Source organism: Ammospiza caudacuta, chromosome Z (genome assembly GCF_027887145.1).
Source record: "Ammospiza caudacuta isolate bAmmCau1 chromosome Z, bAmmCau1.pri, whole genome shotgun sequence".
Taxonomy (NCBI): Eukaryota; Metazoa; Chordata; class Aves; order Passeriformes; family Passerellidae; genus Ammospiza; species Ammospiza caudacuta.
In genome coordinates this window covers 44,209,368-44,237,306 of record NC_080632.1, presented here as the reverse complement: position 1 = coordinate 44,237,306, position 27,939 = coordinate 44,209,368, and the positions used below count along the sequence as shown (strand labels likewise).

Below are 27,939 nucleotides of genomic sequence, written 5' to 3'. Positions count from 1 at the left end.
TTCTACAGCAGAGACACTTGAGCTAACAGACTGACTTTTAATATGTACTAATGTGTGCTGGAGGCAGAGGAGAAAATATTTTGTTGGTAGGGTTCAGACCCTGTGTTGACAGCTGAGAAGTGCTGATAGTGTGGGTTCAGCTGTGGCCACAGTAGGCAAGTGTACTAAAGTGCAATGGTTCTAGATTTTGGGGTCACAGCTGCTTGCTTTTTCTGCCTTTGTGTATTTTGCTAGGCCACCATCTTTTCATCCCCCAGATTCTGGCTGCTGGTTCTTGTGGTGCAAAAGGAGCAGAGCTGCACAAGATATCTTTTAGTTGTACTCCTTGAAGAGATAAGAGGTGGACCTGGCCCTGCTTCTTTTATTTTCGGTGAGGCAGGTGAAATCAGAAAGACTTAACAGACTTGTGTCATTTTGGCACGCACTTTCATCTTGGTTTCTTTGCGTCATTGTTCTGAATATTATATACTGCCTCTGTCTGTTCTCCTTCTTAAAGCTTCCCCCCAATTATTATCCATATCTTAGCCTAGTGTATTCTTTCCTTATTCCTATGCTATGGTACTCTGCTTCAGTACCTTACTGAGTTTTTGGGATCTTCTGTTATTTGTTTTGTTTTGGGGGTTTTTTTCTCCTTTTTTTTCCCTGGACATCAGCATGTAGGATATGGCCAACATATTAAAGATACTGTCTTGTACTCTAAGTTTCAGTCTTGACTCACAGTGTCCTGAGGGATCTGAGAAGCAGTTACACTAAAACTTGTGTTTCTTCTTGATTTGGAGCATGCACAGTGTCCTTGCAGAGTCACGTTGCTAACCTTTAGTGATTATTAATTGAATGTGTGGCAATTTCAGTTTTTCCAGGTCTTGTTACTGGATCAGGTAGAGTATACTTTTTATTGAAAGTGAAATTAGTGCATTCCACTAAATGCAAATTTTTATTATCTCTTTAATAGATTACAGAACAGACCTGGTTACTAGGAATATACAATATTCAGGGTTGGGTTGTGTGTGAAAGAGCCTCGAGAGTTTCCCTCTAGTGAAATTAAGATAATTTTCCTTAATGGGACTTAAACAATCTTACTAACCTTTATTAATACACATATTTAGTATGTGAATTAGGCCCTAACAAACTTCTAATAATGGAAAATTGTTGAAGATCAAGACTATCCATCAAAGCAATCTTCTGGAGGGCATGTTACTTTCAGAGCTGGAAGTTAGCAAGTGGAAAATCCTCTGTGTGTTTCCCTGATGTCTCTCACCCTGCATGTTTAAGGACCTGATGCATGGTTATGCAAAATCCAGTTCAAAGACTTGCATTCCATATTTTTCCTAAACTGCTCCTTCATAGAGTAGAATTCATGTGATATCTTGGGTTTTTTCCATATATCTTGGCATGAATATGCAATTTTACTAGGGATTTTTCATTTATTTGAACACTCGAACAATTCTTGGATGGCATTACAAACATTTTTGTTTGGTAGTAATGCTTAATGTCTTTATTTTGTCACTTGTTTCTTACTTACCCTTTTCAGCATAGCCATGTAAATAAAAGAGTGCAGTGAAAATTGCCTTGTCCTTAAAATAGCATATATGTTTTATTCCAGGAGAAGTTACTAAAATATGGGATTAATAATTTCTATTCTCTCCTTTCATAACAGAACTATCAAATCTAAACCTACTGTTGTTACTGCAGCATCTACTTCCTCAGTAGGTACAAATTTTGGTGAAACCATGAGATCTCCCAACCCTTGTGACAGTCTCACAAACATTTCTTCACACACCTTACTGGAATGCATCAGTTTTTACCATTTCAGTATACTCTGTGAAGTCTTCATCAGAGAGAACCTAAAAGTGACATAAATTTCTAGAATTTTTTTCAACCGAATGTGATATACATTTTTTTTTGTAGGCTTGACTGCGCTACATATAGCAAGTGTGGAAGGCTTTTATGAGATAGCAAATCTGCTTTTGAAAGCAGGAGCTGATGTTAATGCTACGCAAAAGGAACAAATCACACCCTTGGAAGATGCAGTTAAGGAAGGCCATTATGAGGTATATCTGAATTGAACACAAAGTGTGATTTAGGAAGAGAAGTTACTGTTGTTGTGTCTGGAAGGTCACGTGTTTTTGTACATGGCTGGTCTTTTTAGATTATAGGTAAATTCAGGAGCTTGCAAGTCCTCTCTGCCTGGTTTCTATTCAAACTGCTCCATGCTTAAGATTTGTCCAAAAGGAGAAATTTTTTCTAACTGTTTCATACAATGGTTATACTACTGAGGAGAAGATTGCTACTGCTTAATACTACTTCATTCACTGATTTTGTAGTCACCCTGCAGAGTAACTTCTGATTTGAGCAGTCTTCTGGACTATTAATGACATTTTTTTAATGATTTAGGATAGGAGTCATGGATATATGGCAGGTCATCACAGCCATGCACACCCATGTGTTAACACAGAACATGGAGGATTATGAAGACAGCCTTATATTTTGTAGGGTCTTAAACTGAACACTAACTGAATAGTCAGTTTGATTTAATGGTAAAATTTCTTGCCAAATGCAATGTTTTCATAAGCCTGTGTCTGAACTGCAGATACTCTTTCAGTCTGGTGGTGGTCACCTCCACCTGACTGTGCATGTTCCTAGAGTAGCCCAAATTTGTGTAGGAGTTCTGTGTGTCCCTTTTATCTGCTGGCAGTTTTTTTCTATAGACCTGCTTTATGCTGCCTAATTATTCCTGATTTCCAGATTTTAAAGGATTTTTTGGGGAGTTTTGTTCCTGAACATTTGGTCTTTTTCACAACTGAGATGAGACTTACTTTGTTTCTCCTGGAAAAGTCTGTCTGGAGCAAAGGGGAAAGGTGGACTTCTGGTTAATATTTTTTTCTGAGGCTTGAGAGCCCCAAGAATAAATTGCAGGTTGTGCATCACAGACTGTCCCAGGTTCATGAAATGTTTCTGAGTTTTGTGACTGTCACCTAAGATACCCGTGGCTGTGGAGAAAGGGCTCTGCATCTCTGCAGGTAGAGAGATGGGCCAGCAACTTGAGTGATGCTGGAAGAGCACTGATCTCAACTGCGTCACTTGAGGCACACCAAGATCATTCAGCCCAGAGCTGAGTTGAAGTTATGCAAGCTGTATATCCAGAAAGAATGGTACTACATGGTGGTGCTCTGTTTACTCAGTAGCAGTAAAATTGTCTTATTGTAGTGGTCTGTCACATTCTATTTTGTTGTTTTTTGACTAGCAGCAAAATAGTGATAGTGATTCAGTAATATGACTTACAGTAACATGATATTTGTAACTGTATTTTTCAAAGCTACCTTCTCTGTGTGAATTTATTATTGTAGATTGGAAACACAGCTTTTGACTACTTTATAATTTTCTGTACTGTACTGCAAAATCTATTTATTTCAGAAAAAATGGTAAGCATAGAAAAGATTTTCTAGTGGTCAAATTAAAGGGGAGAGCACCCAAGTGGTGATGCTCTCAATGATCCTGTTATGGAAGAAGAGTTCTCAGTGCTACTGGTTGAAAAAATGTAAAGACTTGGGACAACTTGTGAAACCAAAAAGGGCTTTTGCTGCCAGCTGAACCCTTTTTATTTTCCTCTCTTGTTAGGAGAATGTATGAATTAGGAAAACTTCATTAACAATTTTCTCATTAGCACACTGGTTAGAAGTAATGAGGGACTTGAACACGGAGGTGGGGGATGTGAGTCAAATTCAGTCTGAAATGATAACCGATGCTCAAGAAATAAATACAGAGGTACAAGTAAAATCACATTAATGCTGAAATAAGATTGCAGTTACCCATAGAAATGAAATAATCAGACTGTAAATTTCCCATGTCTTAAAAAAGTATTTTGCAAAGGTTGATGGAAGATTTTGCTAGTGGTAATTTCTTGAGTAACAATAGATTCAGGCTTTGTATTTGTGCAAAAATCATAATGTTGTTAGCAAGACCATCTCAATATGTTTTGTTTGAGCAGATATTGCATGTCAGAAATAGCTGTCAAAACTTCCCTTGCAGTCACAGGAGTCACAATAGACACATCTACAGCACAGTTTATTTTCTCCTAAAGTAGATACCATTGCTGGATAAGCTGACTCAAGCCCTAAAATCACCTGTTATTTTTTGCCAATTAAGAGCTATGGGAGGATGAATCCTTCCCTGTATTTTGAGAGACCTTGTTTTAATGGCATCAGGTACAATGGAACAATTTTAAAAATAACTGGAATAATTCATAAAAATAACAGAGCTATTAGGACAATGATGCATCTAGGGGAATGCTTGGTGTGTATGAACTAAAAGAAAGAGAGATTTGATTTTAGTTGCTTGTGTTGTCAAGTATGAGAGAGAGAAGCCTGTATAAGGATTCTGAAAAATACTATCAGAAAAAAAATTATCTGAAAACCTTATTTTTCTAGGTGGCAAACTTATTACTTTGGTATGGAGCTGATCCCTTATTAAAGAATCAGATGGGAAAGTGTGCATTAGAGGAAGCTTCTAACCCATCTATGGTGAAACTTCTTGAAAGTTATGTGGCAAAATCCAGAAGATACTCAGTAGCAGGTAGGAAAGAATTACTCTGACATAGCATTACTGCTAAATGGAGAAATTTAGAACATCTGTTGGATTATATTTCCTTAATTACTGCTAATACCTCAATGGCCTTCATTGTCTGATGTCTTGTGTTAACAGTGAGCACTCCTTACCCTCCACAGTTGCTGTACATTGACAAAGTGTAAGTTTCCAGCTCTTTCTTGGGCGGGAGTTACCTTTAAAGTTGAAATGAGGATGTGGAACACAATAGTTATCTATCTAAATGGAAGATGCAGCATTGCTTGACTTGCTGATGGATGAGATATGGTTTAGAGATAGAGATAAAATTAGGTTTTAAAATGGCACAAAGTCTGAATTTTGAAAGATCCATAAGAGAAAAAATGAGAAACTACTATTAGATCTAGAACTTAGGGGTTGCCAAGCCTTAATTACTGATAGGGCAGGGCACATGAAAATATTACTCTAGGTAACAGCTAGTGAAGTTGTAAGGAAAACGTTGGATTAGAGCTAGTGATTGGCTAAGGAGGGAGTTGGGTCTTGTACATTCTTGGGAATTTGTGAAATTGTGAAGAAATTTTCGAGGAGACTGTTTGATCAGAAGCAGGTACAACGTAAGCCTTGATTACAGCTAGGATTAAGACCATGGACACCCATGGGACTGTGTGGGCTGTATTATGTGTAAGTCAAAAAGAGTCCCCATCCCTCAGCCTATTATCCATTACTGCTTTTCCACATGGATGGCTTTAACATGTAGTCCAGGGATAATCAAGAGACTTCAGACAGGCAATTTTTTCCTCACTTTTTTCAGTTGTGAGCAGGGACATTGGAAGCAGACAAACCCCATCTGTTAATGCATGACTCTGTAGCTAATGTCACTGCCACAATTGTGGGTTTTTCAGTAACGGGACGGTCTGGATATCCCCAAGCCTTCTGGTGTCAGATGGCATTCACCTTTCTCAGAGAAGGAAGAAGGTCTTTGCTCATAAGTTAGAAGGGCTCATTGATAGAGCTCAAAACTAGACTTGAAGAGAGACTGGGATGATATCAGGCTTGCCCCTGAGAAGCTGTCAGGTGACATGAAGATTAGATAGGTGGGGTGCTAGTGAGGGCTCTCAGCCTTCTGCTCTGAGATTCTTTGGGTCTCCTGAAGTGCACTTGAAGTCTTACAGAGAGGAGCCAGGGGTTATGCTAAGTTTCAAAAAGAATTGCTCAGGACACTAACCATCAAGAAAATTTGAAACATTTGAACAAGATGCTATTTGCAACAAAGATTAGACTCCAAAATTTGATAAATATTTTATATCTTGATATGTTTTAGATTCCAATAAAACCCTTACGGGCCTGATAATTTTTCTTGAAAGCTAAATATTGTAAATAATGTTACATGCAATGCTGTAGACATAAGACAGTGTATATGTAAAGTATAAAGTAAATTACGATCTCTTCAGTTTTGGTTTCTTTCTGTCTTTCATTTTCATTTCAGGTGGAGATGATTCAAAGATGTTAAATGCTCAGTGTATAGAAGATACAAATCAGCACCAGGTATATCTTTACGAAGAAATCTGATTTGATTATAAATTGTTAGGAGTTTGCTGACAGTCTTCGGTAAACTAAAGCAGATGACTGTTTCTGAAGTATGTTTCAATTCCAGCACACAATGTACTAGATATGTCCAGCAGGGACTGAGAGTGACAGTCAATGTTAGGTTCATCCTTACTAGTACTTGGGGTAAGGTAGAGCCTCATGATGATACAAAACAGGCAGCATCTCATGGAAGGTGGTTCTTGGTGTTTTTTCAAGTGCTGCAGAGCTAACTACAGGAAGTGTGGTACATCAGTGCATGTTCGTACTTGCAGAAACCTTACTGAAACTGCCTTTTTTTGCCTGGCTTGTAGCAGTAGGATAATTATGTCCTGCCTCGGTGCAGAGTAAGTTGTGCTGGGTTTTGAGAGAAAAGGGTTGGGAACACACTGTCTTGCGTAGGTGTTGCACAGTTATGCTGTGAGGTCTCAGCAGGATGAGGGAGCTGGTGCTTCATGTGAAGACAAGACTGTGATCAGTCACTTGGGTCGGTGTTTGCATATAGTGCAACAGCTTTTAGCATTAAGAGCTGCATTTTCTCTCTCTATTTTCTTCCTTTCAACAATGATAACAGATAATATCTGAAATGTACAATGTAGAGTGCATAGATACATCTTTTGGAGCTTTTGAAGTTTTATGTGGTGATGATAACTGTCCTTGTTACTCACAGTTGTACAGTCTACGCATCCTTTGAAATGTTCTGGTGGAGCAGCATCCATGGTGTGTAGTCTTAGATTATGCATTAAAACATTAAATGATTGATAAAGATGGTGCTGTAGACATTTAATTATGTAAACCTGTTGCTATAGATTTGTAACTGATAATTTCAGTAGTTGTGTCAGATGTTGAAATGTATGTTCTGGTTCTCCCTCCAGTATAAAGTAATCAGAAGGCTAATGCTAGATAGTCACTGTCCTTTGGACCAGATGGGTTTTGAGATTACCATGAGTTAATTCTGTGAGGTTTTGATGTTTTATTTACCCTTCTTTGTAATTTCCTGGAATAATTGCAGACAGCCTTGTCAGAAATATGAAACTAGAGCTCTGGTTTATGGCCACAAAAGCAAGGCAGTTTTAAAGGCATTAATTCAAATTAATTCAATTTTCAAAAATAAATACGAGTTTAAAGCACTTCAGTAATATTTATTGTTTTATTTTGCCCATGAAGTTTTTCATTATTATACACGTTTCTTCGGTCCTCAAATTCTTGGTACTTCAAAAAAGCAGCACAGAGGAAATCAGTTAATTTTATAGCAGCACAGTTTTCTTTTAGTATATAATAAAGGAATTTATCAGAAAATGAAGTTAATGATATCGCCTGGTTTGGAGATAGAATCAAATGCAAGTGTACCTCAACATGATAATACTGGAGCATCAAAGGAAATTTTGCTAAACATAAACAAAGCAGAAAAACAAGTCAGGTGGAAAACACAGTAATAAAGATCTTAGGAACTTTTCTCTGAAGGCAGAAAATTTAAAAAAATTAAACAACAAGATCAAAAAAGGCTATTCTTATCACAGAGGCTACAACGAAGAGTAAAACTATTCAGAAATACTATCTCATGTCATATGGACCTCAAGTATAGTTCCCTGTACAATCCAAGGAGCTTTAAAGAAAGCATATTTTCCTCATGATGGGCCTAATGAAATGGGCCAGACTATTGCTGTATCTGTTCATAATTGTTGCCTCCCACTTAATGTTGTAGAGCAACTGAGCTGTCAGGTGGTATTGCGACAGGAATGTAATTCAGCAATGGTACAGTGAAAATTCATTTGCAGAGTAAAAGGGCAGCACTGGTGGAAGCTCAGCAATTCCTTTGTAAAAGGACGGAGATCACTGATTTGTGTTATCTCACATCCATGGTTTCTGCAGACAAAGTGTGTGCACAACATTCTCAGACTGTTTAGTGGAAAATCCTAGCTCTACAGAGACAGGGCAACTGAGAGAGGAGTTTTAAAAGATTTAATTCCATTATCAATCTCGTAGAAGGGTGAGACAAGAGATGTAAGACTCTATGCCATTTTGTTAGAAACTAACCTGTTTCCTGATTACAGTACCTTATAAATGCTTTTCACCATATTGGCTTTTGCCGCACAGTGCTGCTAATACTTCTAACACCAATCACCTGTTATTTTACCCCACGTGTTCTTGCTACAATGCATCTTTCGCAGTTCTGATTCTCCAAAATATCTGGTCTTTTTGCAAGGCCATCATTTGAAACTTGTTTCTAGTTCAATATCTCTCAACAATGTCATCTCTGTTCCATGGCCTTTTTAAGTCAGCACTCCTTATCTCAGAGTTTGCATACAGATGTACAGGACTGTGTGAGCTTTCAGTCAAGTTTTGAGAATCCTTTACAAATCCATTTCAATCCAAGTCAAGTGCTGTAAGAGCACTTGATTCTCAGTCAATACTGATTTGCTTTGACTTCCTCTCACAATATATCTGTTTTAAAGTTACAACAGGATGTGGCAGGGATCAACACAGTCTCAAGCAGAGTAATAGCAGTAATTTGAGTGACAGGAGTCTAAATACAGATATGAGAACACCTTCAGAGTAATTTGTTGCAAAACTTGACAAATCAAATATAATCTGATGTTAATGGAAATAAAACTAATGGATCAGCCCTGAGTTTAAAACTCTCTTTGCCTTTGTTTTGATAGATTTCCTTACAGACAAAGGAGTCAGAACCAGCATGTGCAAATCCTCAGGAGACAAGCCGAAAAGCAAAGGCTGCCTCATATTCCAGTAGCAGCAATAAGAAGTTTTCATCTAATCAATCACAATTGAGTCAAGCATCAAAACAAAAAACATCTAAGAAGTCAGGTGAAAAGTTAATACTTTATAAATCAGTGGAGTTTTTTTTCCAAATGTACACGAGGAAGGCTTTTTGAAATGTATGAGGGAAAGTTTGGCAAGAAATATATAGCAAGTTGAGCAAATACTCTAGTGCATAGCTAAGTTGTTCCAGAAATATCTGCGCTCCATTTTACAGAATGCACATTTTGTTTATGTTACATTGATCAGTCTTTCAGCATTGTCGTTGACGGGATGCAAGATCATAAGTGAGAACTTTAGGCTTATCTTTACTTAAGTATGTTACATAAACAGCAGTTTAAAATAACATTTGATTGGTCTTTAGTTAACTGTTTTACATGTCACAGATGAAAGAACAGGCCTCTTCATATATTTGGCACACAAAGATCAACTTATATTTTGTAGAATATGGTAACATACAGAATGTAGCCTCATCAGGCACCAATCTGCATAGACTCTGATTGTACTGGTACCTTTGGGTTAGCTATAGTATAGATAGAAACCTACTTCCATGAGAATAAGGATCTAACATCCTCTGGTAGTTCTGTTTTCTTCTGCCTGCACATGCAGTTTTTTGTTTAGCATTTTCATCCCATGTCTAAAATTTGCATTTATCTTGTAGCCTTATGATCACAGTAGAGCCCTGCTCCAGCTCATCGTAACCTCTATATATTTTCACTTACAGATTTTTTGATAAAGCTGGCATGCATTGTGTACTTTGGTTCTTTCTAGAATGAGAGAACCATGGTACTATGGTACTCAAGACCTACTAAAACCAGAACCTCTAGTTCCAATAGGATCCCTTCACTCTTAAAACCTTTTTTGCCTTCTATTTGTGCCATTATGATTTTAAAAATATTTGTTTCAAACATGTGTCTTATATTTTGGTCTTCTCTGGGGTAGCATGTCCCAGACTACTTTTTTCTTCATAAGAGATTCTTCAGGTGATATTTTATTTGATAAATTTAATTATTCGTTTCATACCAAGAGAGTGTTGCCATTTCAGAGGTGGTGCAAGAAAGTATAGCCCTTCATACAGTTGAAGGCCATAATAAATTTGGAGTCCAGGACAATGGCATTCAGATTGCTGTAGAAATAAAGTGAAAAATGGGATTATGTTTTCTTAGTTGTGGGGTTTTCAGATTTTTTGCTCTCTTACACTTTTTTGTCATGAACTGGCCTTTTTATCCCATCTGATTGCTTTTGTGTCCCACTGGTCTTCCTTATATTATTCTATTATTGAATAAAAATATTTTCTTCACAATTGACACAGTGTCACTTTCATCTACAGTCAGTCACGTACTAGGCTTCCAACATTTCCATTCTGCTTATACAGAAGGAAGGTACAAACAGCTTGCTTCTTTTCTTATAGTTCAACCTGTGGAAATAATTGCTCACAGACCCATGTGGATGTATTGAAGGACAATGTCCTTGAAGTTGCTGAGGTATGTCAGCCTAATCCAACCTGATTGTTAGTTACCATAATCTCTTCATTTTATCTTTGTACTGTGCTGACTGGACTTTGTATTTGCCAAGATCTGGATCTTTCCTTCTCGTGACCCACCTGGCAATGCATCCCACAGAGAACCAGCATTTTGCAATTCAGAAACCAATGTCCCATCATGCTTTTGCAAATGTTTCCTAACAGCCATGAAGCAAACTGTTGTGCTTGACAATTTAACTGGAAAACTTTGCAATTATTTCTGTTCACTTGCAGCCAATATTGCTAAGGTTCATTAGCTTAATGGGCTGTTGTGTACCCTTTTTTTTCCTTCAATGTCTGTAAAAAATCCCTAGGACATTCTCCTATGAATCCAAAGGAAAGAAAAGGAAGAATCAGAAAGTGGATGATTGCTTTGGGAGTTCAGAAGCTTTTAGACAAAAGACATTATCTTATGGTGAAGTAGGTCTTAGATTGGATGAGTGTTTTAATAGTGTGATGGGCTTTGTGTGCTTTAGAATCTCAAGTTTTCACTTAAAAAAGGAGCTCTTGAGTTTTTCTTGTTGCCTATACAGTGTAGGCCAAGCAGTGTCAGTGCAAAAAGGGTTGCCTGAATGCTTTCTCACAGGTTTGAACAGCCTACAGTGAGCTGATTTAAAACCATGATGGGTATATCCTCACTGTATGTCTGTCTGTACTATCACTTCAGTCTGTCTTTCATGTTCTTCCAAATAGTCTTGTATGACAAGCTCCGTAGTTTACTTTGAATGAAACATTGGAAAAGCCAGTTTTCTAGAAGGCAGGAGGTGCCTGAAGAAAGGCAGGTGTCAAGTGCAGAAGATGTTTGATACTAATGGGTAATGCTGACTGGAAATATATTAGAAAAGAGCTTGTTTGATGAGATGAGGAAGATGCATAAACTAATTGTTCATAGCTATAAAAGGAGCAAAGAAAACATGGATGAGAGTTGCAGAATGCTCACTGAAAACCTTAAGCTTCTATGTTCTTTGAATAAATTACATATTTTCAAGAAATCATAAAAAGAATACCGTAAACTCTTAAAAATATCTGGGTAGTATGATAAAAGGAACAAGAGTTTGAAAAAATTTAGCATGGATGATAGAGCTTTGAAAGATTTATATGTCCTGTCTCTTTAGTACCAGTTTGAAGAGGGGGTTGTCCTTACTCAATATATATAATAAGTACTTTGTTAATCTCTTTTTTCTGTTGTATGTCTTAGAATTTGGTAGATTGTTACCTGAAGCTTCAGAATTAGAACCTCTCTGATGACCACATGATATCATTAAAGTGAATGTTGTTTGCTTTGTGAACCAATAAGGCAATAAATCAAGTTTATTTGCACTTATGGGTCCAATTGTGCACAGGTTTAAATGATAGATTATCTATGCCACTAAACATTACTCAAAGACTTGTAATCTACTTCCTAAGAAGCAGCTTACATCTACTATTAAATCTAAGAAGTTTTTCACATCACAGCTGTAAAAGAACTTGTGTGTGTGTATATATATATATATGTGTATAATGTATATATATATGTATAATTTGTGTGTGTATATATCTATATATATATCTATATCTTTATATCTCACATATATATAAATCACACACCTATCTTTTCCCTGATACAGAATAAGCAACTGATAAGGAGTGGTGCAATATAAAGTCTCCACTTCTATAGTTTTTTACATATCTTTACATGTGTAGTTTTTGTATTTAGCAGCCAGGTAACTTGAAAGCCGTCCATGGAGAAACCTAACGCATTCTCTACCTCTGTACAGTATAAAATTTCAACCTTCTTACCTTTGTTGTGCCTTCCTAATTTGTTGTACCCTTGTTGAATCATCTAGGCTTTAACTGGAAATTCTTAAGTGTAGGATCCGCTTGTCATTTGACCTGTTGCACAGGACCTACCACAGTACCTTTTAACTTTCTGTTATATTCACTTAATGTTATTGAATAATTAAAGCAAGAGTATTTACATTTACAGTAATTCAAATGAATTATGAAGTTTAATTTTCTGTTTATACTTAAGCATTCTTTGTGAAAAAAATTCTAATGAACACCCAATATCTGTTTAGAATCTACCAGGGAAGCAGCTGTAATTGTACCTGGTACCTGTAAGACAGGAGCTGTGAGAAAGATGAAAATTAGGAGAAATGGAAAAGGGGAAACTCAGCTGCATATTGCTGCTAAGAGAGGAGATGTGTCTTTGGTGAAGACTCTGATATCATCTGGAATTTCTGTCAATGAGCAGGACTATGCAGGTTTGAAAATTACTCCCTTATGAACTTGTTTTATACTACAATTTTACATAATCTGTAGTATAGACATGTATATATCATTTGCATAATTTTAATAAAATTACAGATTATTGGCTTAAAATTTTGAGGAGGAAAGGAAGCCATTAAACAAGTGCAAGCACACTGAATGAATACATAACTTTCATGTCAGTATGGAGGTAATGCTGACTATTTCTCAGGAGGGTCTTTTTACTCTGCTGAAGAGCATGTTTTCAGAAATGTGTACAGAAATGAACTTTGAGTTTGGTGGATCTTATGTGCATCAGTATATGCATGTGTGAAGCACATTCAGACAGGTCTTATTTCTTTAAGAAATAAGGAAAAAAACAGATGACAAGATTATGTTTTGCTTTTTCCTACCTAAATATATAGCTTTTTTCTGTTTTCATAGTCTCATAATGGATACTATTCTATACTATCAAGTCTGGCAGACTTAATATTATAAAATGCTTCTAGTATTAGAAATCAGATTATTAATACTGTGCTCCTGAGTTTTTAGAGTTTTTCTACTCCAATTTTGTTTCTTCTATCATTTTTCTACTGCAGTAGAAAAGAAAACAATGTTTTTCTGCTTAATATTAGATGAGTTTTTCTTTGAAGTAAACTGAGTGCACACAAAATCATTTACCTTCCTGATGATTATTTGTGTAAGATTTATCTTAAATGAAGCAAAATGTTGAGTTACTAATTAGTGACCTTTGTGGATCTTTCCAGATCAGATGCATACTGTGTTATCTTGCTTTTATTAGGTTGGACAGCAATTCATGAAGCCTCTAATGGAGGATTTACTGATGTGATCTTAGAATTACTGAAAGCAGGTGCTGATGTTAACAGCAGAAGTCTCTGTGGTGTTTTACCAATACACGATGCTGTTTCAGGCAATTATTTGGAGGTATATTTTTCTTTTGCATAAAATTTCCTAACACAAATTTCCAGCAGAGGGTCCACGAAGCAAAATCCACATTTCACTGAAGTTACAAACATAATTTTAGTGTAGGTTTGCATTTAGGAAATAAACCAGTATTCCTTAAAGTGATAAAAATCAGAGAAAAATATTCTTCAGTAGTGACAGTTGAAATTTTATGGTTAGTTGACTTGTTTAATGCAACAGACAAATCATAAAAATTCAGAAACTCCCTGTGGTTCTTTGTTAGGTTTGGGCTTCTTAAAAACAGTATTAAAGTTGAACATTATCAATTTATTGATAGTTCAGTGCTGCCGCAGATGGGAGTGATGCACTTCACACTTAAGAGAGAACAAATTATATGCTTTAGTGATATAAAACAGTGAGTTAACAAAGTTCACTGATAAATGGGACAGTTTGTTTACCACAATTCTGTTGTTTACTGCATAGAAACAGGGTTCCAGCTGTAAGGAGGGAACCTCCTGTTGAGTCACCATGTTCAGAAAGGACCCCCTTGCTTTCTAAACTCCTTCTCAGGTGGCTAGATCCAGACTTCATTCCAGACTCAATCAGCAATTTATGTCTAGAGGACTGTACGTTCACAATCAATCCTTTCTATCACTTAGCTAAGATTTCAAAGTTTAGCATCAATTATGGAGAATCTGTTGTGACAGGAATTTCTGTGCCTCAAGGAGTAATGCTGAGATGTGTCCCTACTCAAAGGGAGATCCTGGTGTGCAGCCCATTACTGTGTGAGAAAGCTCAAGGGTCCCCGGGCTGGGCACTATTTATGAAGTAAGGTAATTGACTCACAGTCATATTTCCACACCAATAAGATGCCTGGGTCACTGTTGACAGTGCCCTTTTTCCCCCCCCAAAGTGTGGAGTAGGCTGGATGCATGTATCACCACTGCTCCTGGTGGTTGTGGCTTAAGCAGGAGAGGAGAATAGCACGTAGCCATAACGGCCTCTGTCATTGATGGGATATCTTTTCACTAGCTTAGCTTGCCCAAAGCCCTGTCCTACCAAACTTCAAACATTTCTTGATATGGGGTAGCCACAACTTCTGTGGGCAATCTGTTTCAGTGTCTCACTACCTTAATTGTAAAAAAAAAAATTTTGTAAAGAAAAGATTCTGGTCTTGTTGTTTAAAAATAAACAATTTTTTATTAACTGGTTCCTTCCAACCCAAACCATTCTGTGGTTCTGTAAAACAGACTGTTTTCATTAGAATGGACCTGCAGTGATCCTCTACTCCAGCTGCCTGATCCCTTGGAAGCCAACCAGAGGTTAAATCATATTAGCATTGTCCAAATGTTCCTTAACCATTGACAGCCTTGGGGCATTTGCCTCCTCTCAGGCAAACTCCTCTAGCACAGCTTAGACTCTTTCCCAACTCATCTGTTGCTGGACCCCAGGGGGAGAAGATGGGTATCTCCCTCCCCACTTCCATGCTCAGGAAGCTGCAGAGAGCAGTAAGGTCTCTGAGTCTCCTTTTGTCCAAACTAGACAAGCCCAAAGTCCTTAGCAGCTCACCACAGAGCATGTCTCTCGGCACTTTCACCAGCTTTGTTGCCCTCTGGACACATTCAAGGACCTTCACATTCTTCTTGACTTGTGGTGCCCAGCACTGCACAGAAATAAAGAAAATGTTCTTTTGACAGAGTGAGTTCTGGGGAACTAAGTGTAAAGGTGATGCCAAATTGGCTCAAATATACTTCTTCTATTTCTGTCAGGACAATTCATATTTCATCACATTTATCTTTTTCTGTGACCAAGGGTAAAACAAAGGGGATGAATTCACACAGGCTTGGAGCCAAACTATCAGTAGGATTCTTGCAAAGGTATAAGTGTATTATGCAGTATTTTGGGGGAAAACCAACAAGAGAACATCCTGAACTTTGAGTCAGCATTCTTGTTCTGATGCATTTTCCTACTTACCTGCACTCTGAGTGTAAGAAATAAGAAGAAATGCTAAAGCTGAAAAGTCATACATATGAAAATTCTTTTACCAAGGTCTGACCTCATCAGTACTTTCATATGATTTGAATTCAGGGAGTAGATGATTCCACTGATGCCACTAATCTGATTTCCACATTCTGCGATTAAGCAAACTTCAAGATTTTGGAACTAGGAAAAAAATTACCAGTGCATGAAACCGAAACCAATTTTGAAGGAAGAAATGCACTTCTATTCTGCGCTTTGGTCTTAATGCAATTGACCAGCTCCTCTTAATTTAGATACATGGTGTTTTGTAATTGTTCTGTATTACCATAAAATCATAAAAATTAGTACTATAAAAATTATGTGTTTTGTGAAAATTTGTGAGTTATTTGTGTATTTTAATGGAAAAATGCAAGAAATGTAAGATAGAAATCTGTGTTGACAATAGCCAATTGTTTGGGATTTTTTAATTTGTATTGCAGGTATAATGATTGTAGAGTATCTTATTTACTTATATACTCTCTAGAGTATCTAGAGAACCTGTATTATTTGTGATGTATGTTAGATATAACACATGTAGTTGTATAGTAAGTCCACAACAAGAATTACCACTGTACCAATAACAAAAATACATAATAGGCAGCCAGGATTCTGCTGCAGCATGGAGCAAATCCCAATGAGAGGGATGGTTCAGGAGAAAGTGCTTTGAATCAAGCTTGTGATGAAGAAATGAAAGAACTGTTGAAGTCGTATGGTGCTACAGACTCTGTACTTCCTTTTCAAACTGTTGAAGTTACTGGTATGTAATATAAATCATAGGATTACCCTGCAGTCTTAAGGAAAAATCATACGTTCAAGTAGTTTGACACAGATATTTTTAATTCCATTAACTATTGAATGATATTTATTTATTTATTTATTTACAGAAAATAGCATGTGTGGGTGGGTTTTGTTTTTTTCTGAGAGAATGAGAAAAAGAACATATTTGGATACTCAGATTTATGTTATTGTCTGTATTTAAAAAGAAAAAGAAAGAAAAGAACATATTTAGAAGAAGAACATATTTGGATATTCCGATTTTTGTAAAAAGAACATATTTGGATACTCAGTTTTTTGTTATTATCTGTATTTCCCTTCACAGGAAGGGAAATGACTAGTTTTGAAAGTGGTGGCTTTCATTTCTTTATGCTACCTAAATTTGATCTCTTTTGCGTATACAAGATACTTTTGATTAGTTGATTTGCCATTGCATCATTTTAACCTATATTATTATGGTGCTCCTGCAAATTAATTTTAAATTTTATTTATTTTTTCTTAATTGTGGAGAGGAAAAATCAAAACATCATTGTTATGACTGCTATAAAAATGATGATGCAGCTTTGGAGACACAACATGAGGAATACAGTGTGGTAAGTATAGATTACAGTTTTGTTAAACCGCTCTGTGGTGTACAACTGCATAGTGACATTTGATGACTGCAAAATATAATTTAAATAAATAATCTATTGAAATGTATGTAAAAACAGCATTATGCAGAGAGTTATAGAAGATAAGTTGTGATTTACATAGATGAGTATGTTTATAATCACCTCTCTCTGTTCATAATTCCTGTGCATTTAAAATTATTGCGGAAGTAGTAGTCAATACTGACACAGATTTCTTATTGCTTATAAAAATAGGAAAAAAGGTTGTGAGATCTGAAGCTTTTAATCGTGTTTCCAGAATGGTTCTTTTTGAAACAGTAATAAATTACCATCATGATAATGAAGATATTTAGATATTGTTTATCTTACCACAAAACATCAAGGAAGATTTTTGCACAAATTGTTAGCTTTTCCTGGTGTCTGTAACCTGCGTTGTCTAGATGATGCTGTCATGGTGAAATTCACTGTCCAATCTTTGCTGTGCACTCTGAGGTTTCTGGAGGACTCTGAGCATGGACTAGTTTGAATGCCACAGCAAACCCAGGCTGTGACAGCTCCTTGCAGAGCATGTTCTTGTCACTGTGTACCTCTGTCCTACCAGTGCCCCACTGCCTTTACACAGTAATCCCCAACCTGGAATTACTTGAATCTACAGCACCTAAACTGCAGGCCAGGTGTCATGGCCTGTTTTGTATGGTGCACTTGGCTCTACTTCTTACGGTAATTTCGGTGTTTGTTAACAGGAGTCTGTTGGTGCCATAAAGGATACAGAAAAGAAGCAGGAGGAACTGTTGCTGTTGGAGTTGAGAACTTCAAAAGATGCAGGTAGACATAAATTGAAGTGTTTCACATATTTCTAGTGGGTAAATATCTTTGGCAATATAACTGTTTTTAAAACATTATTGCACATAATATATTTGAATCTCCTCTGGAAAGTACAGCTTCAGAGAATAAGATTTTAATAACACCTCTCAGGAGTGGGCACTTCCCAGAGTACTTTCTTGTACGTACGCAGGAATGAACAGAAACAGGAATTATGACAAAAAAGGAAGGCATGTCACTTGGAGGCATGTGTCTCAAGTAAACCTGTTTATATAAAAAGGGATCATTAGATAAGAATGCATACTTCTGGCAGCATTATTCAGTTATGAGCACATGAGCCCCTGCACGACCAAGAACAGCTATGTCTGTAGGTGGAGTAGCAGATGCAGCATTTTTATTCTGATGTGGCTAGACTTCCAGGAGCCTAAAGTAATTTATGAGAGGAAAAAAGAGAATTCTTTACAGCAGACAGTGTGAATGATGGGCACTTTAAGAGATGCTGATCCCCAGAGGTGTAATTTGTTTTAGGCTATCAAATCTCAGTTTAGATTAATCTCAAGAATTTACTAAGTCACAGTGACTTCTTAGGTGATCGTGATGCTGCTGCTGTGTATCTGTTGAAGTCTGTTGTATCCGTGCCTTGATGCTTCAAGAGGCATAGCTTCCTGGCAGAATGCCTTTGACCAAGGTCTCTCTCCCCAGCTGCCCTCACCCATCTAGGCAGGGCTGTGTAATTGGAGCATCTCATACTCATGAAACAGTTTTGCTTCCTGACAGAAAGAAAGGGTTTGTTTTTAAATTTATATTCCTAAATACAGGCTAAAGCTTTCTAATGGTATTTACAAGTAAATTTATCCCTTTAAAAATAAATGTGAAATATGGAATTATATAGATTGCTTCCAACTCAGATTTATGGGATATGGTTAATTGAAATAGGTGTTTTCTTGAAAAATGTTTGACAGATAGGTAAATGATACAACAGACAGACGCCCGTGCACAGACATCAGTGCAATTTAATGAATGAGCAAAAAGAACTATCAGACTTCTCCTTTTCAGGGATAATCGGACTTCTCTTGTTCAGGGGTATGAGAGAAATTAACATGGTGATCTGTTACCACTACTGACAAAAGCATTAGTAATGTAGCACCTCTTAAACTAAGTCATAGTCATTACTATTGATGAGGCACAAGATTGAACTAGGACAGTAGAAAGTAGACTAAAATCTCAAGGTATTTCCATGCAGTGAAATCTACTATAAATAACAGATACAAAATTTATATTAAACTGCCTTAATAAAAGCAATATTTACATGTTACTAAGTAGGCAAATACTGGTAGGTACTGTGAAAAATATTTGGGGAAACATTTTACAAATTCCAATTTAATATTGTAATTTCTCATCTTTTCCTGATTATGTAAAGCTTGTATTGATTTTTAGAGTTTCAGGAATTAGGTTACAATTTTAGCAAATTATCCCAGTGGTATCCACTGGTTGGGACTTCTAACCCTCATTTATATGTCTATGAGATAGGGTGTACAAAGAAAAATTTATAATTGCTCTTCTTTATAATTTAACTTTATAATATGAGTTAGAAACTATGTAAAACTGGGACAGATATGCTTTTACCATTGCATGCAACTTGAAACAGTCTAGGTTCATTAAGCTATTTCATAATACTTCAAATGAAAGGTTTAGGCACCTTATTAAGATTGTGTAACTTCTGCAGGTAGCCTCAGTATAATTGCCATGTTATGTAGCTACTTGCAACACAAAGAGCTTGAAAATTTTCAGGGCTTATCATCCATAGGGCAGTTCTTTAATTAATTCCTTTTTCCTCTTAATAATTTCCTAAACAAGGTACTTGCACTTCATAATTTTCTAGTACTTCTGCTAATTCTTTAAAGTTAAACTTGTATTTAATTATTTCTATGAGAATTTCATTAAAAGTGCTCCAATTGTTAGGAGCTACCAGCATGCATTACAGTATAAGATACTGCTCTAGCAGTGTCTTTATACTTTGGCTGTGTACTTGCTACACTGAAAATGCTATTAATGAAATTATTTCCTACTTCTTATTACCATCATAATTTTGATTATTTCAAAATATTGAACAGATGTGTATATCCAAAGGCTATCTCAGATACAAGACACTTTGAATGAAATACTTGCAAACCAGAAAACAGAGAGGGATACCCTTGCTAAAAAATACAGGTAAGTAGAATGCAAGGATTGTATTCATAGAAAGCTGTTCTTTGCAGTAGTAGTGATAGAAGTTGTTAGGAACACATAGTGGTGTAAAAGTACATCTATGTGGTTTTCATTCAGATTTTTTGGAAGCGTGATCAGTATTGGCTTCAGTTACCTCAGTTACATGAAAGAAGAACTTCAGGATTTAGCTAATGCATAATAATCAGCAAACAGTGAGGTTGCTGTACTCACAGTGAGCATTGAAATTAGGTAGTGAATGATACAGAATGTGTGGAAAAACACAGAATGACAGAATATGCTGAGTTGGAAGTGACTTACAACGATCATCGAGTCTAGCTCCTAGCCTGCACAGCACTATCCCACCATGTACCTGAGAGCAATGTCCAAACACTTCTGTCAGGCTTGATGTTGTGACCACTGCCCTGGAGAGCCTGTTCCAGTGCCCAGCTACTCCCTGTGTGATGCACCTTTCCTCATGGCGCTCCTTTGGACACTCTCTAGCCTTCCCTGCATGAGGCTGTTGTGGCACCCAGAGCTGCCCCCAGCACTCGAGGTGAGGCTGCCCCAGTGCAGAGCAGGACAATCCCCTCCCTTGCCTGGCTGGCCATGCTGTCCCTGATGTCCCCAGGACACGGGTGGCCCTCCTGGCTGCCAGGGCACTGCTGACCATGGTCAACTTGCCATCAACCAGGACCCACTGGTCCCTTTTCATGTTGCTGATTCCCAGCATCTCATTTCCCATTCTGTCCATACGTCCAGGCTTGCCCCGTCACAGGTGCAGAATTCATCACTTTCCTTATTGAACTTCACATGGTTGGTGATTGCCTCATCCTCTGATTTATTGAGGTCCCTCTGCAGGGCCTCCGTGCTCTCAAGGGAGTCTACAGCTCCACCCAATTTTGTATTGTTAGCATACTTGCCTAGTATCCCTTCCAGTTCTGCATCCAGCTTATTAGTGAAGATGTTTAGACGTTTAAGAGCACAGAACCCTGTGACAGGACACCAGCCTGATGTCATCCCATTCCCTAGAAGCCTCTGAGCCTGACCTGTGAGTCAGTTCCTCACTCATTGTGTGATGTGTTTATCTGGACATTTTGTTGAGAAGGATCCTGTGAGAGATGGTACCAAAAGTTTTACTGAAATCCAAGATTACATCACTTGGCTTTCCTTGATCAGCTAGGTAGTTACCTTGTTTTTAAAGGAAACCAGGTTTCATAAGCAGGACTTTTCTCCTCATGGAACCATGATACCTAAGCACAAATTAGGAAATGAGGGTGTTGAGCAATTACATTTATTTTGCAGTGTCATGGAGGAAAGTAATAGCAGCTCAAGACACTACTTGGAGTGTCCATGACTCTGATTTGTTTCTTCAGGACTCCTAGGTTAGGAGTGTTTAGCCAATGGCAAACAAGAGCCATTTAAAGAAACGCCTTGAAGCATGCTTGCAGGCATTCAGTTTTTGTGAGAACATTTAAAATGTCAACAGGGACTGTGTGAATTAGGAGCTTCATGATGCTAGCTCTCACAAGACCCCTTTTTACTTCCTTCTGAGAAGTACTCAAGGTTGGTCATATGGTGAATGCTCACCTAACAATGTAGCATCCTATTTAACAGATGCTTCTAGGCCAGGTGATGAGGATGTTTCCATTTTTGCTTTTGTGGGCAGGATTTGGTTGGTCATGTAAAAGCAGCAGCATAAAACTTTCAGGTAGTCCCATGGCAAAATATAAAGGCTGGTTGGGTTGAGAAAAAAGACTGAAATATTTCTGTCACAAGCCATTTTGCCAGCTATAAAATGTAAGATACACATATTACACAGATAATTTTTTAAAAAATGATTTTATGAGGAGTTGGAGTTCCAAATCATCCTTGTGGGCAAAATAGTGACTGAGTTAAGAAACAAGGACAGTAAAATTAATAGCTACATAAACTTGTCTGTTTTCTAGTATTGAGATTGAGTCTGTGTTCCAGAGTGAAGTGGTAAATGTTTCTGGGTATTGCAGATATCCTGCAGCTAATATAACAGCCATCCATCAATAGTAATAAGCTGTATTCCAAATCACATTATATTTGCTTTTTATTATTTTTATAGTCAACATCTTATTTTTAATTAATTGGCTTATAACTTTTGTCACACAAGTCATAGAAGATCATAGGCATCGTCACATTTTCTATCTTCCAGTTGTTCAGTTAGTTGGCCCAGAGAGAGATACTACTTATATTGTTCCTTTTCTGTACTTAGATATAGGTGCTAGCATCTTCTGTACTAAGGTACTAAGATATATCTTTTACCTGAGAAAAATTTACAAAAAAGAAGTATTATAAGTTACTTTGTCATTTTAGTCACACTCTCTTTGCCTCTTCAATTGCATCTTTTTCTGTACTTGTATAGCAACAAAGCAATAAAACTTCCCAGAACAAAAACTGCTAGAGAAGTGCGTGGAAGCCTCACTGGCCTGTGTAAAAGCCCACAGTTGTCATAGATTACTTAGTGACTAATATGCTAATATTATGCTAATATGTTGATGGTACATGTATTCCAAGCACATGAGATACCAAGCAGTATCACAGTACAGGCAACAATACTGTCAAGCTGGTTTTTTTCTGTCCTTGTTCTGAGACATCTAGTCTTAGTGTACCTTTGTTCTGTTTGTCTCTTTTGAGACTGGTATGGTGTTACCTGCCATGGCATCTCTGCAGTGGGTGGCCTTAAAAGCAAGCCATACTGTAGTTCCATTTCCCACAACTTGGGTTACTTCTCTGTCTTCCCAAAATGGTGCTAGAGTCATAGTGATGCCACTTGTCTCATGAAGGAGAATTAGGAGAAAATAGTGTTATGCTCAGTTGATGGCTCTTGTACCAAAGAAAGTAAATAAAGGGGTAAATAAAGGGGTAAATAAAGAATTCTATTCCAGCAGAGGGGAGGTAAAGTCCCCCAGGGAAGGGGTCTCATAGGAAGGAGGCTCAGTCTGGTAGCAGGGTCTGATGAAGGTACAGCATTCCCAGATTACACAGGCAACATCCTAAACTGTTCTGTCCTCTTTACTTAAAGGTCATGCGGCATTATTACATTGGTAGCTTTATTAAATCTTTTGTTGTGTACACCATAAAAAAATCCTTATAGTATCATCCTTCAGGAGCTCATCCTGAACTCGTTTTAAAAGGCTCCAAAGTGGACTTTTGAGACATGGGATTCAATGTGCTACTATGATTTGTGGTAAGAACAGAGCAGTTGGTGATATACTACAGGCATAGTTTTGATTCTTTGAATTAAAGGTAGTATAGAAGTATGAATTCTGTGAATTAAGGAGTGGTATAGGCAAGACTATTTCCAAAGTTTTGATGATTAACATTCTAATGCTATGGAATTCCCACCTGCATCTTAATTCTGTATCCTACTTTGGGATTCTGCACTTCATTGTTCATAGACCTGGGATTTGAACATTAAACTTCATACATGATAAAAATATTGTTCAAATTTTAAATGTTGGCAGATTTTAAATATTGAAATGTATTCTTGTTCTTTGTTATTTCTATTAACTGTTTTAATTTTGTATCTACAGTAACTACAATGTCTTTATTTTTTATTTTTTATAGGGCTTCAGTGGAATCATTTAAAAAAGGTGCACTAAGGAAGCAATTAGTTAACCTTGCTTCTAGTCAAAAGAGCCTGTTGACTGTTGTCCAAAACCAGGAAAAATTAGTGCAGAAATTAAAAAATTACAGGAAAACAAAGAAAATATTTAATTCATCATCAGAGAAGCAAATCTCAAACTTAGTTACTTTTCATGGAAGTGATACAGGACAAAGTTTAACTGCTAGTGAAATAATGTGTCCTAATACAGTAACATTTAGTATGGGGCTTGGTGCCAGCAGGCCTAATGGAAACAGAGTGGAAGCACATGTCTCTTCAGAAAATAGATTTTCAGCTCAGGAATGCATCCAGCATCCACGCATCTGCTTGGATGAAACAGGAGCAAATAAAGAACCAATTACAAGCAAGGAGGCTTCTGATCATGCTTTGGCATCTGGAAACAGAGTAAGAGAATATGCCTTTGACAACACATCAAAGCTGACAAATGCTGCAGAAGTGACGACATTGCCTTCAGAACCTACTGTTTCCACTGCTAAAACAAAGTGCTCACAGCCAAAAGACATTGATTGTGTAGCAATTGTAGGACAAAGAAACAGGTCTTTAAATCGCACTTCAATGACCAACACATTAAATATTGTAGAACCCCAAAGCACTGTTGTGGGTAAAAATGTCTATCAGACAACCAGTCACTGCAAGCAGGTTCTTTCACATGAGGATCTGCACAGATATGTGAATAAGAAAGAAGCTTTCCAGCAGCAACAGCAGCCACAGCAAGAAACTTTATTAGCATCTACAAAGAACTTCTCTAATACTTTGCAGCAAATGGTCTTTCAGAGTAGTGAGAATTCATTTAATGCCAACCTGATGCTTACTAATATTTCCTCAAATACAGACTCTCCAACAAATATCAGTGAGAAATCTTCACAGAGTTATGGTAGTCAGGAATGGGAACAAAACCAAGTGAGATATGGATGGAAGAGTAAGAAAAAGAATCAGTGGATAGATCTGCTTGAATTGGGAAGAATAAAGCCTGGAGAAAATGTTTTAGAATTCAAACTGCAGGTAATTGTTGAGAAATTATAATAGTAATAATATTAATACTAGTGGATAATAAAAATGCCCCCCACACTAAAACAGGAAAAAGCAGTTCTCATGGTTTTGTCTGCTTCTTCAGCACTTACTAGTGAGTATTTTTATTCATTGGTTATAGATAACTGTTCATGAGTTTAAAAGGAAAATTCTATGGATGAAATCTTCTGTCAGCCCATAATTTTAAGACCCAGAATATTGCATAAGTAAAATTTGCGTTTAACTTTGCGTTACCAGTTTGCTAATATTTCTTATGGCTAGAACCAGAATGGAATCTTTGGCTGATCTACATTGATTTTCATGAAAATCTACATGATTTTCAAGGAACAGGAATGTGATTGTTGTTATGACTTAATGTCATTCTTAGAAACAACTGTCAAGTCCCTCAAGTAAAAAATGTGACATTTGGATTTTGTAGTGCTGTGATTGGCATGAATACATGCAAAATTTCTTGCTTACATGCTTGCTGATTCTGTAAGCATACAGTATGGTATGAACCATATTAAAAAAAAAAAGAAACCCCTCTCTTTTAATACAAAAGCATTTCCCGTCCCTCCAAATAAAGAGCTGATTTTCACAACAGCTGCTAGGGACCTGGCTTAGTATTGAGCATATGAGGGAATTGTTGAGTGAATTCTGAGATGTGAGCTAGTGTCATGATTTGACACTGGCCAAATGCCAGACATACAGAAAAGTCACTCGCTTGCCCTCTCCTGCCACAGCTGGGCAAAGGAGAGAGAAAAATTTAATGAAGGCTTCATGAGTTGAAATAAGGACCAGGAGAAAACACTCCAAGGGCAAAACAGGCTCAGCTTAGATGTACAAAGAGAATTTATTGCTAACAAAATCAGAGGAGGATAATGAGAAGTAAAAATAAGCCCTTAAAAAACACCTTTTTCCCCCAGCCCCTCCTTCCTTCCCACTGACAGTACAGGGAGACTGGATTTTTGTGGGAATTTTGGTCAGTTCATCACTCAAGGTTTTCTTCCGTTGCTCAGGGAGAGGAATCCTTTTCCTGCTAGTCATGTGGTCCCTCCCACAGGACACAGTTCTCAGTGAACTTCTCCATTCCAGTGTGATGAGCAGCAGTCCTCCCAGACTGCTGCAACCTGAGTCGTCATACGGGCAGACATTCCTCCCCAAACTGCTGCAGTGGTCGCTCTTCCACAGGGTGCAGTCCTCCAAGGACAGGCTGCTCCAGCCTGGAAGCGGGGCCCCTCTCTCCATAGAGTCTCCCCCTGGACCACAGCCTCCTCCAGGCATCCACCTGCTCCAGCACGGGCAGCTGGTGAATCTCTGCATCCCCCATGGATCCCCATGGGCTGCAGGCACAGCTGCTTCACCATGGTCTGCACCATGGCCTGCAGAGGAATCTCAGCTCCAGTGCCTGGAGCACCTCCTGCCCTCCTTCTGCACTGACCTTGGAGTCTCCATGTTGTTTCCCTCACATGTTCTCATCTCCTCTTCTCTGGCAAGGAAAAACTGTGTTCACTTTGTTTCTCCTCTTCTCTGGCAAGGAAAAACTGTGTTCACTTTGTTTTGTTTTTCTTCTTAAATATGTTATACAGAGCCATTACCAACATCTGTAACTGGTCCAGGCTTGCCCAGCAGCATGCCCATCCTCAGAGCCACAAGGGATTGGTTCTGCCAGACATGGAGGAAGCTTGTGGCATCTTCTCACAGAAGCTGCCTCTGTGGCCCCCCTCTGCTGCAATAAACCAGGCTGTGCAAAACCAACACAGCTAGTTAATTTCCAGGGGAGCATATTGATAAAATATGTAAAGTTCTTTTCAGCCAACTCACCAATTTAATTAATGTAGAAAGAACTCCTTTTCCTACACCTATAATCTCAGGAATGTTTTTCTGCTGAGAGCTGCCATTTTGTGTGGTCTTATATTCTTGAACATAGGGTAGTGCAAGTCACAAGGCTGTATATCAGACCATATCATAGGTGTGGAGACATGCTTCTTTTTTTTCAAGAACAAACATGTAATATTTGTTTGAACTGCAAGATGACTGAGTGGAAGGATGAAAAATTCATTATTTACTGTAATTTTTCGAGACAGTTGTCTGTATTAGCAGCTTGGTGCACATAGATCCTAAGGAATTATAACCCAGTGCTGCAAGTACTAGTGTTTGGCATGTAGAGGAGTCAGTGATCTTTACTAGGATGAAAGTGACACTCATTTATGTCTTGGAAGATGGTGCTACAGAATTCGAAATTTAGAATCTAGTGTGTGTTGCATTGCAAAGATATGATCAGTAAATTTCCCTTCTTTATCATTATAGAGATGTATTTGATAACAACATACAGCTGGTACATAGTCCTTACTTAAGGTTAGCTTTGGGCAGGGAGAATGCAGTTGTTGAATACTGTAGACCTAGGTTGTGAAACTCTGAACTCAGGAACTTGGTTGAGTGCTCATTGAAATATTTGGGTTAATTGTCTTAGTTTAATTCTTAAAGCAACCCCAAGCCAGTGGATATGGTAGGAGATGGTTCAGTATTTTCTGGTGCATCATTCTCTTACTTGGATTGTTTAAGCTTATGAATGATAAGTGACATTACTAGGTTCTAACAGAGTTCATCAAGAGTTAATTGTTGCATTATTTAGCTGCGTTAGTCAAGGGAGGCCAATATGACAAAACCATGACTTACTCACCTATAAACAGCTATAACTTGTGCTTCTGGAGAGGTGTAAATGTTTGCAGAACTGGGCTGCATTAACATTATGAAAGAGGCATTAACAGTAAGTTTGTTCATCCTTAATTTTGCATAAGGTAAGGCTGTTAGGTTCCTCCTAAAACATGTAAGTCATATCCCTTGATATAAGTGAAATTTTTGTGCAAATATGTTTTATGTTTGACTGGTTGCTGAAACTTCACTCTGACATATATATTTACCTCGTATAGCAGTTTCTTGTTGCACAGATTTGCCTTGTGTAACTGCCTGAGTTCACTGTTGCACATTAATTTATTCAAAGCCTTGTTATGTGTAAGAGGAACTAAAATACGAATACAGTTCTGACAAACACACATAGGGAGATATGTCTTCTGCTAGGCTAAAGCTTCCTATTCTGGTGGAATAAATAATCTTTATTTTGTACAGTTTTTGATAGACGCGTTAGATTACTTAACTTTTTTCCAGAGAAAAACAAAATTAGCTGCAGCTTTTCAGCTGTGTTGTTCTTTGGCGTTTTTCATGTTTCAAAGATCTTATATGTGTTAATT

The 27,939-nt window shown here is 37.5% G+C and overlaps 1 protein-coding gene across 1 annotated transcript in view; it reads left to right on the top strand.

The window, feature by feature from the left end:
- The window catches only part of ANKRD31 (ankyrin repeat domain 31), a 62,139-nt gene that overhangs the window by 19,435 nt on the left and 14,765 nt on the right, over nucleotides 1-27,939 (top strand). Inside the window, 11 exon segments of the mRNA XM_058824186.1 lie at nucleotides 1,909-2,051; nucleotides 4,428-4,572; nucleotides 6,047-6,105; nucleotides 8,808-8,970; nucleotides 12,502-12,687; nucleotides 13,473-13,615; nucleotides 16,211-16,370; nucleotides 16,898-16,980; nucleotides 17,739-17,820; nucleotides 19,932-20,028; nucleotides 23,623-24,682. Coding sequence (XP_058680169.1) covers nucleotides 1,909-2,051; nucleotides 4,428-4,572; nucleotides 6,047-6,105; nucleotides 8,808-8,970; nucleotides 12,502-12,687; nucleotides 13,473-13,615; nucleotides 16,211-16,370; nucleotides 16,898-16,980; nucleotides 17,739-17,820; nucleotides 19,932-20,028; nucleotides 23,623-24,682 — 2,321 coding nt within the window.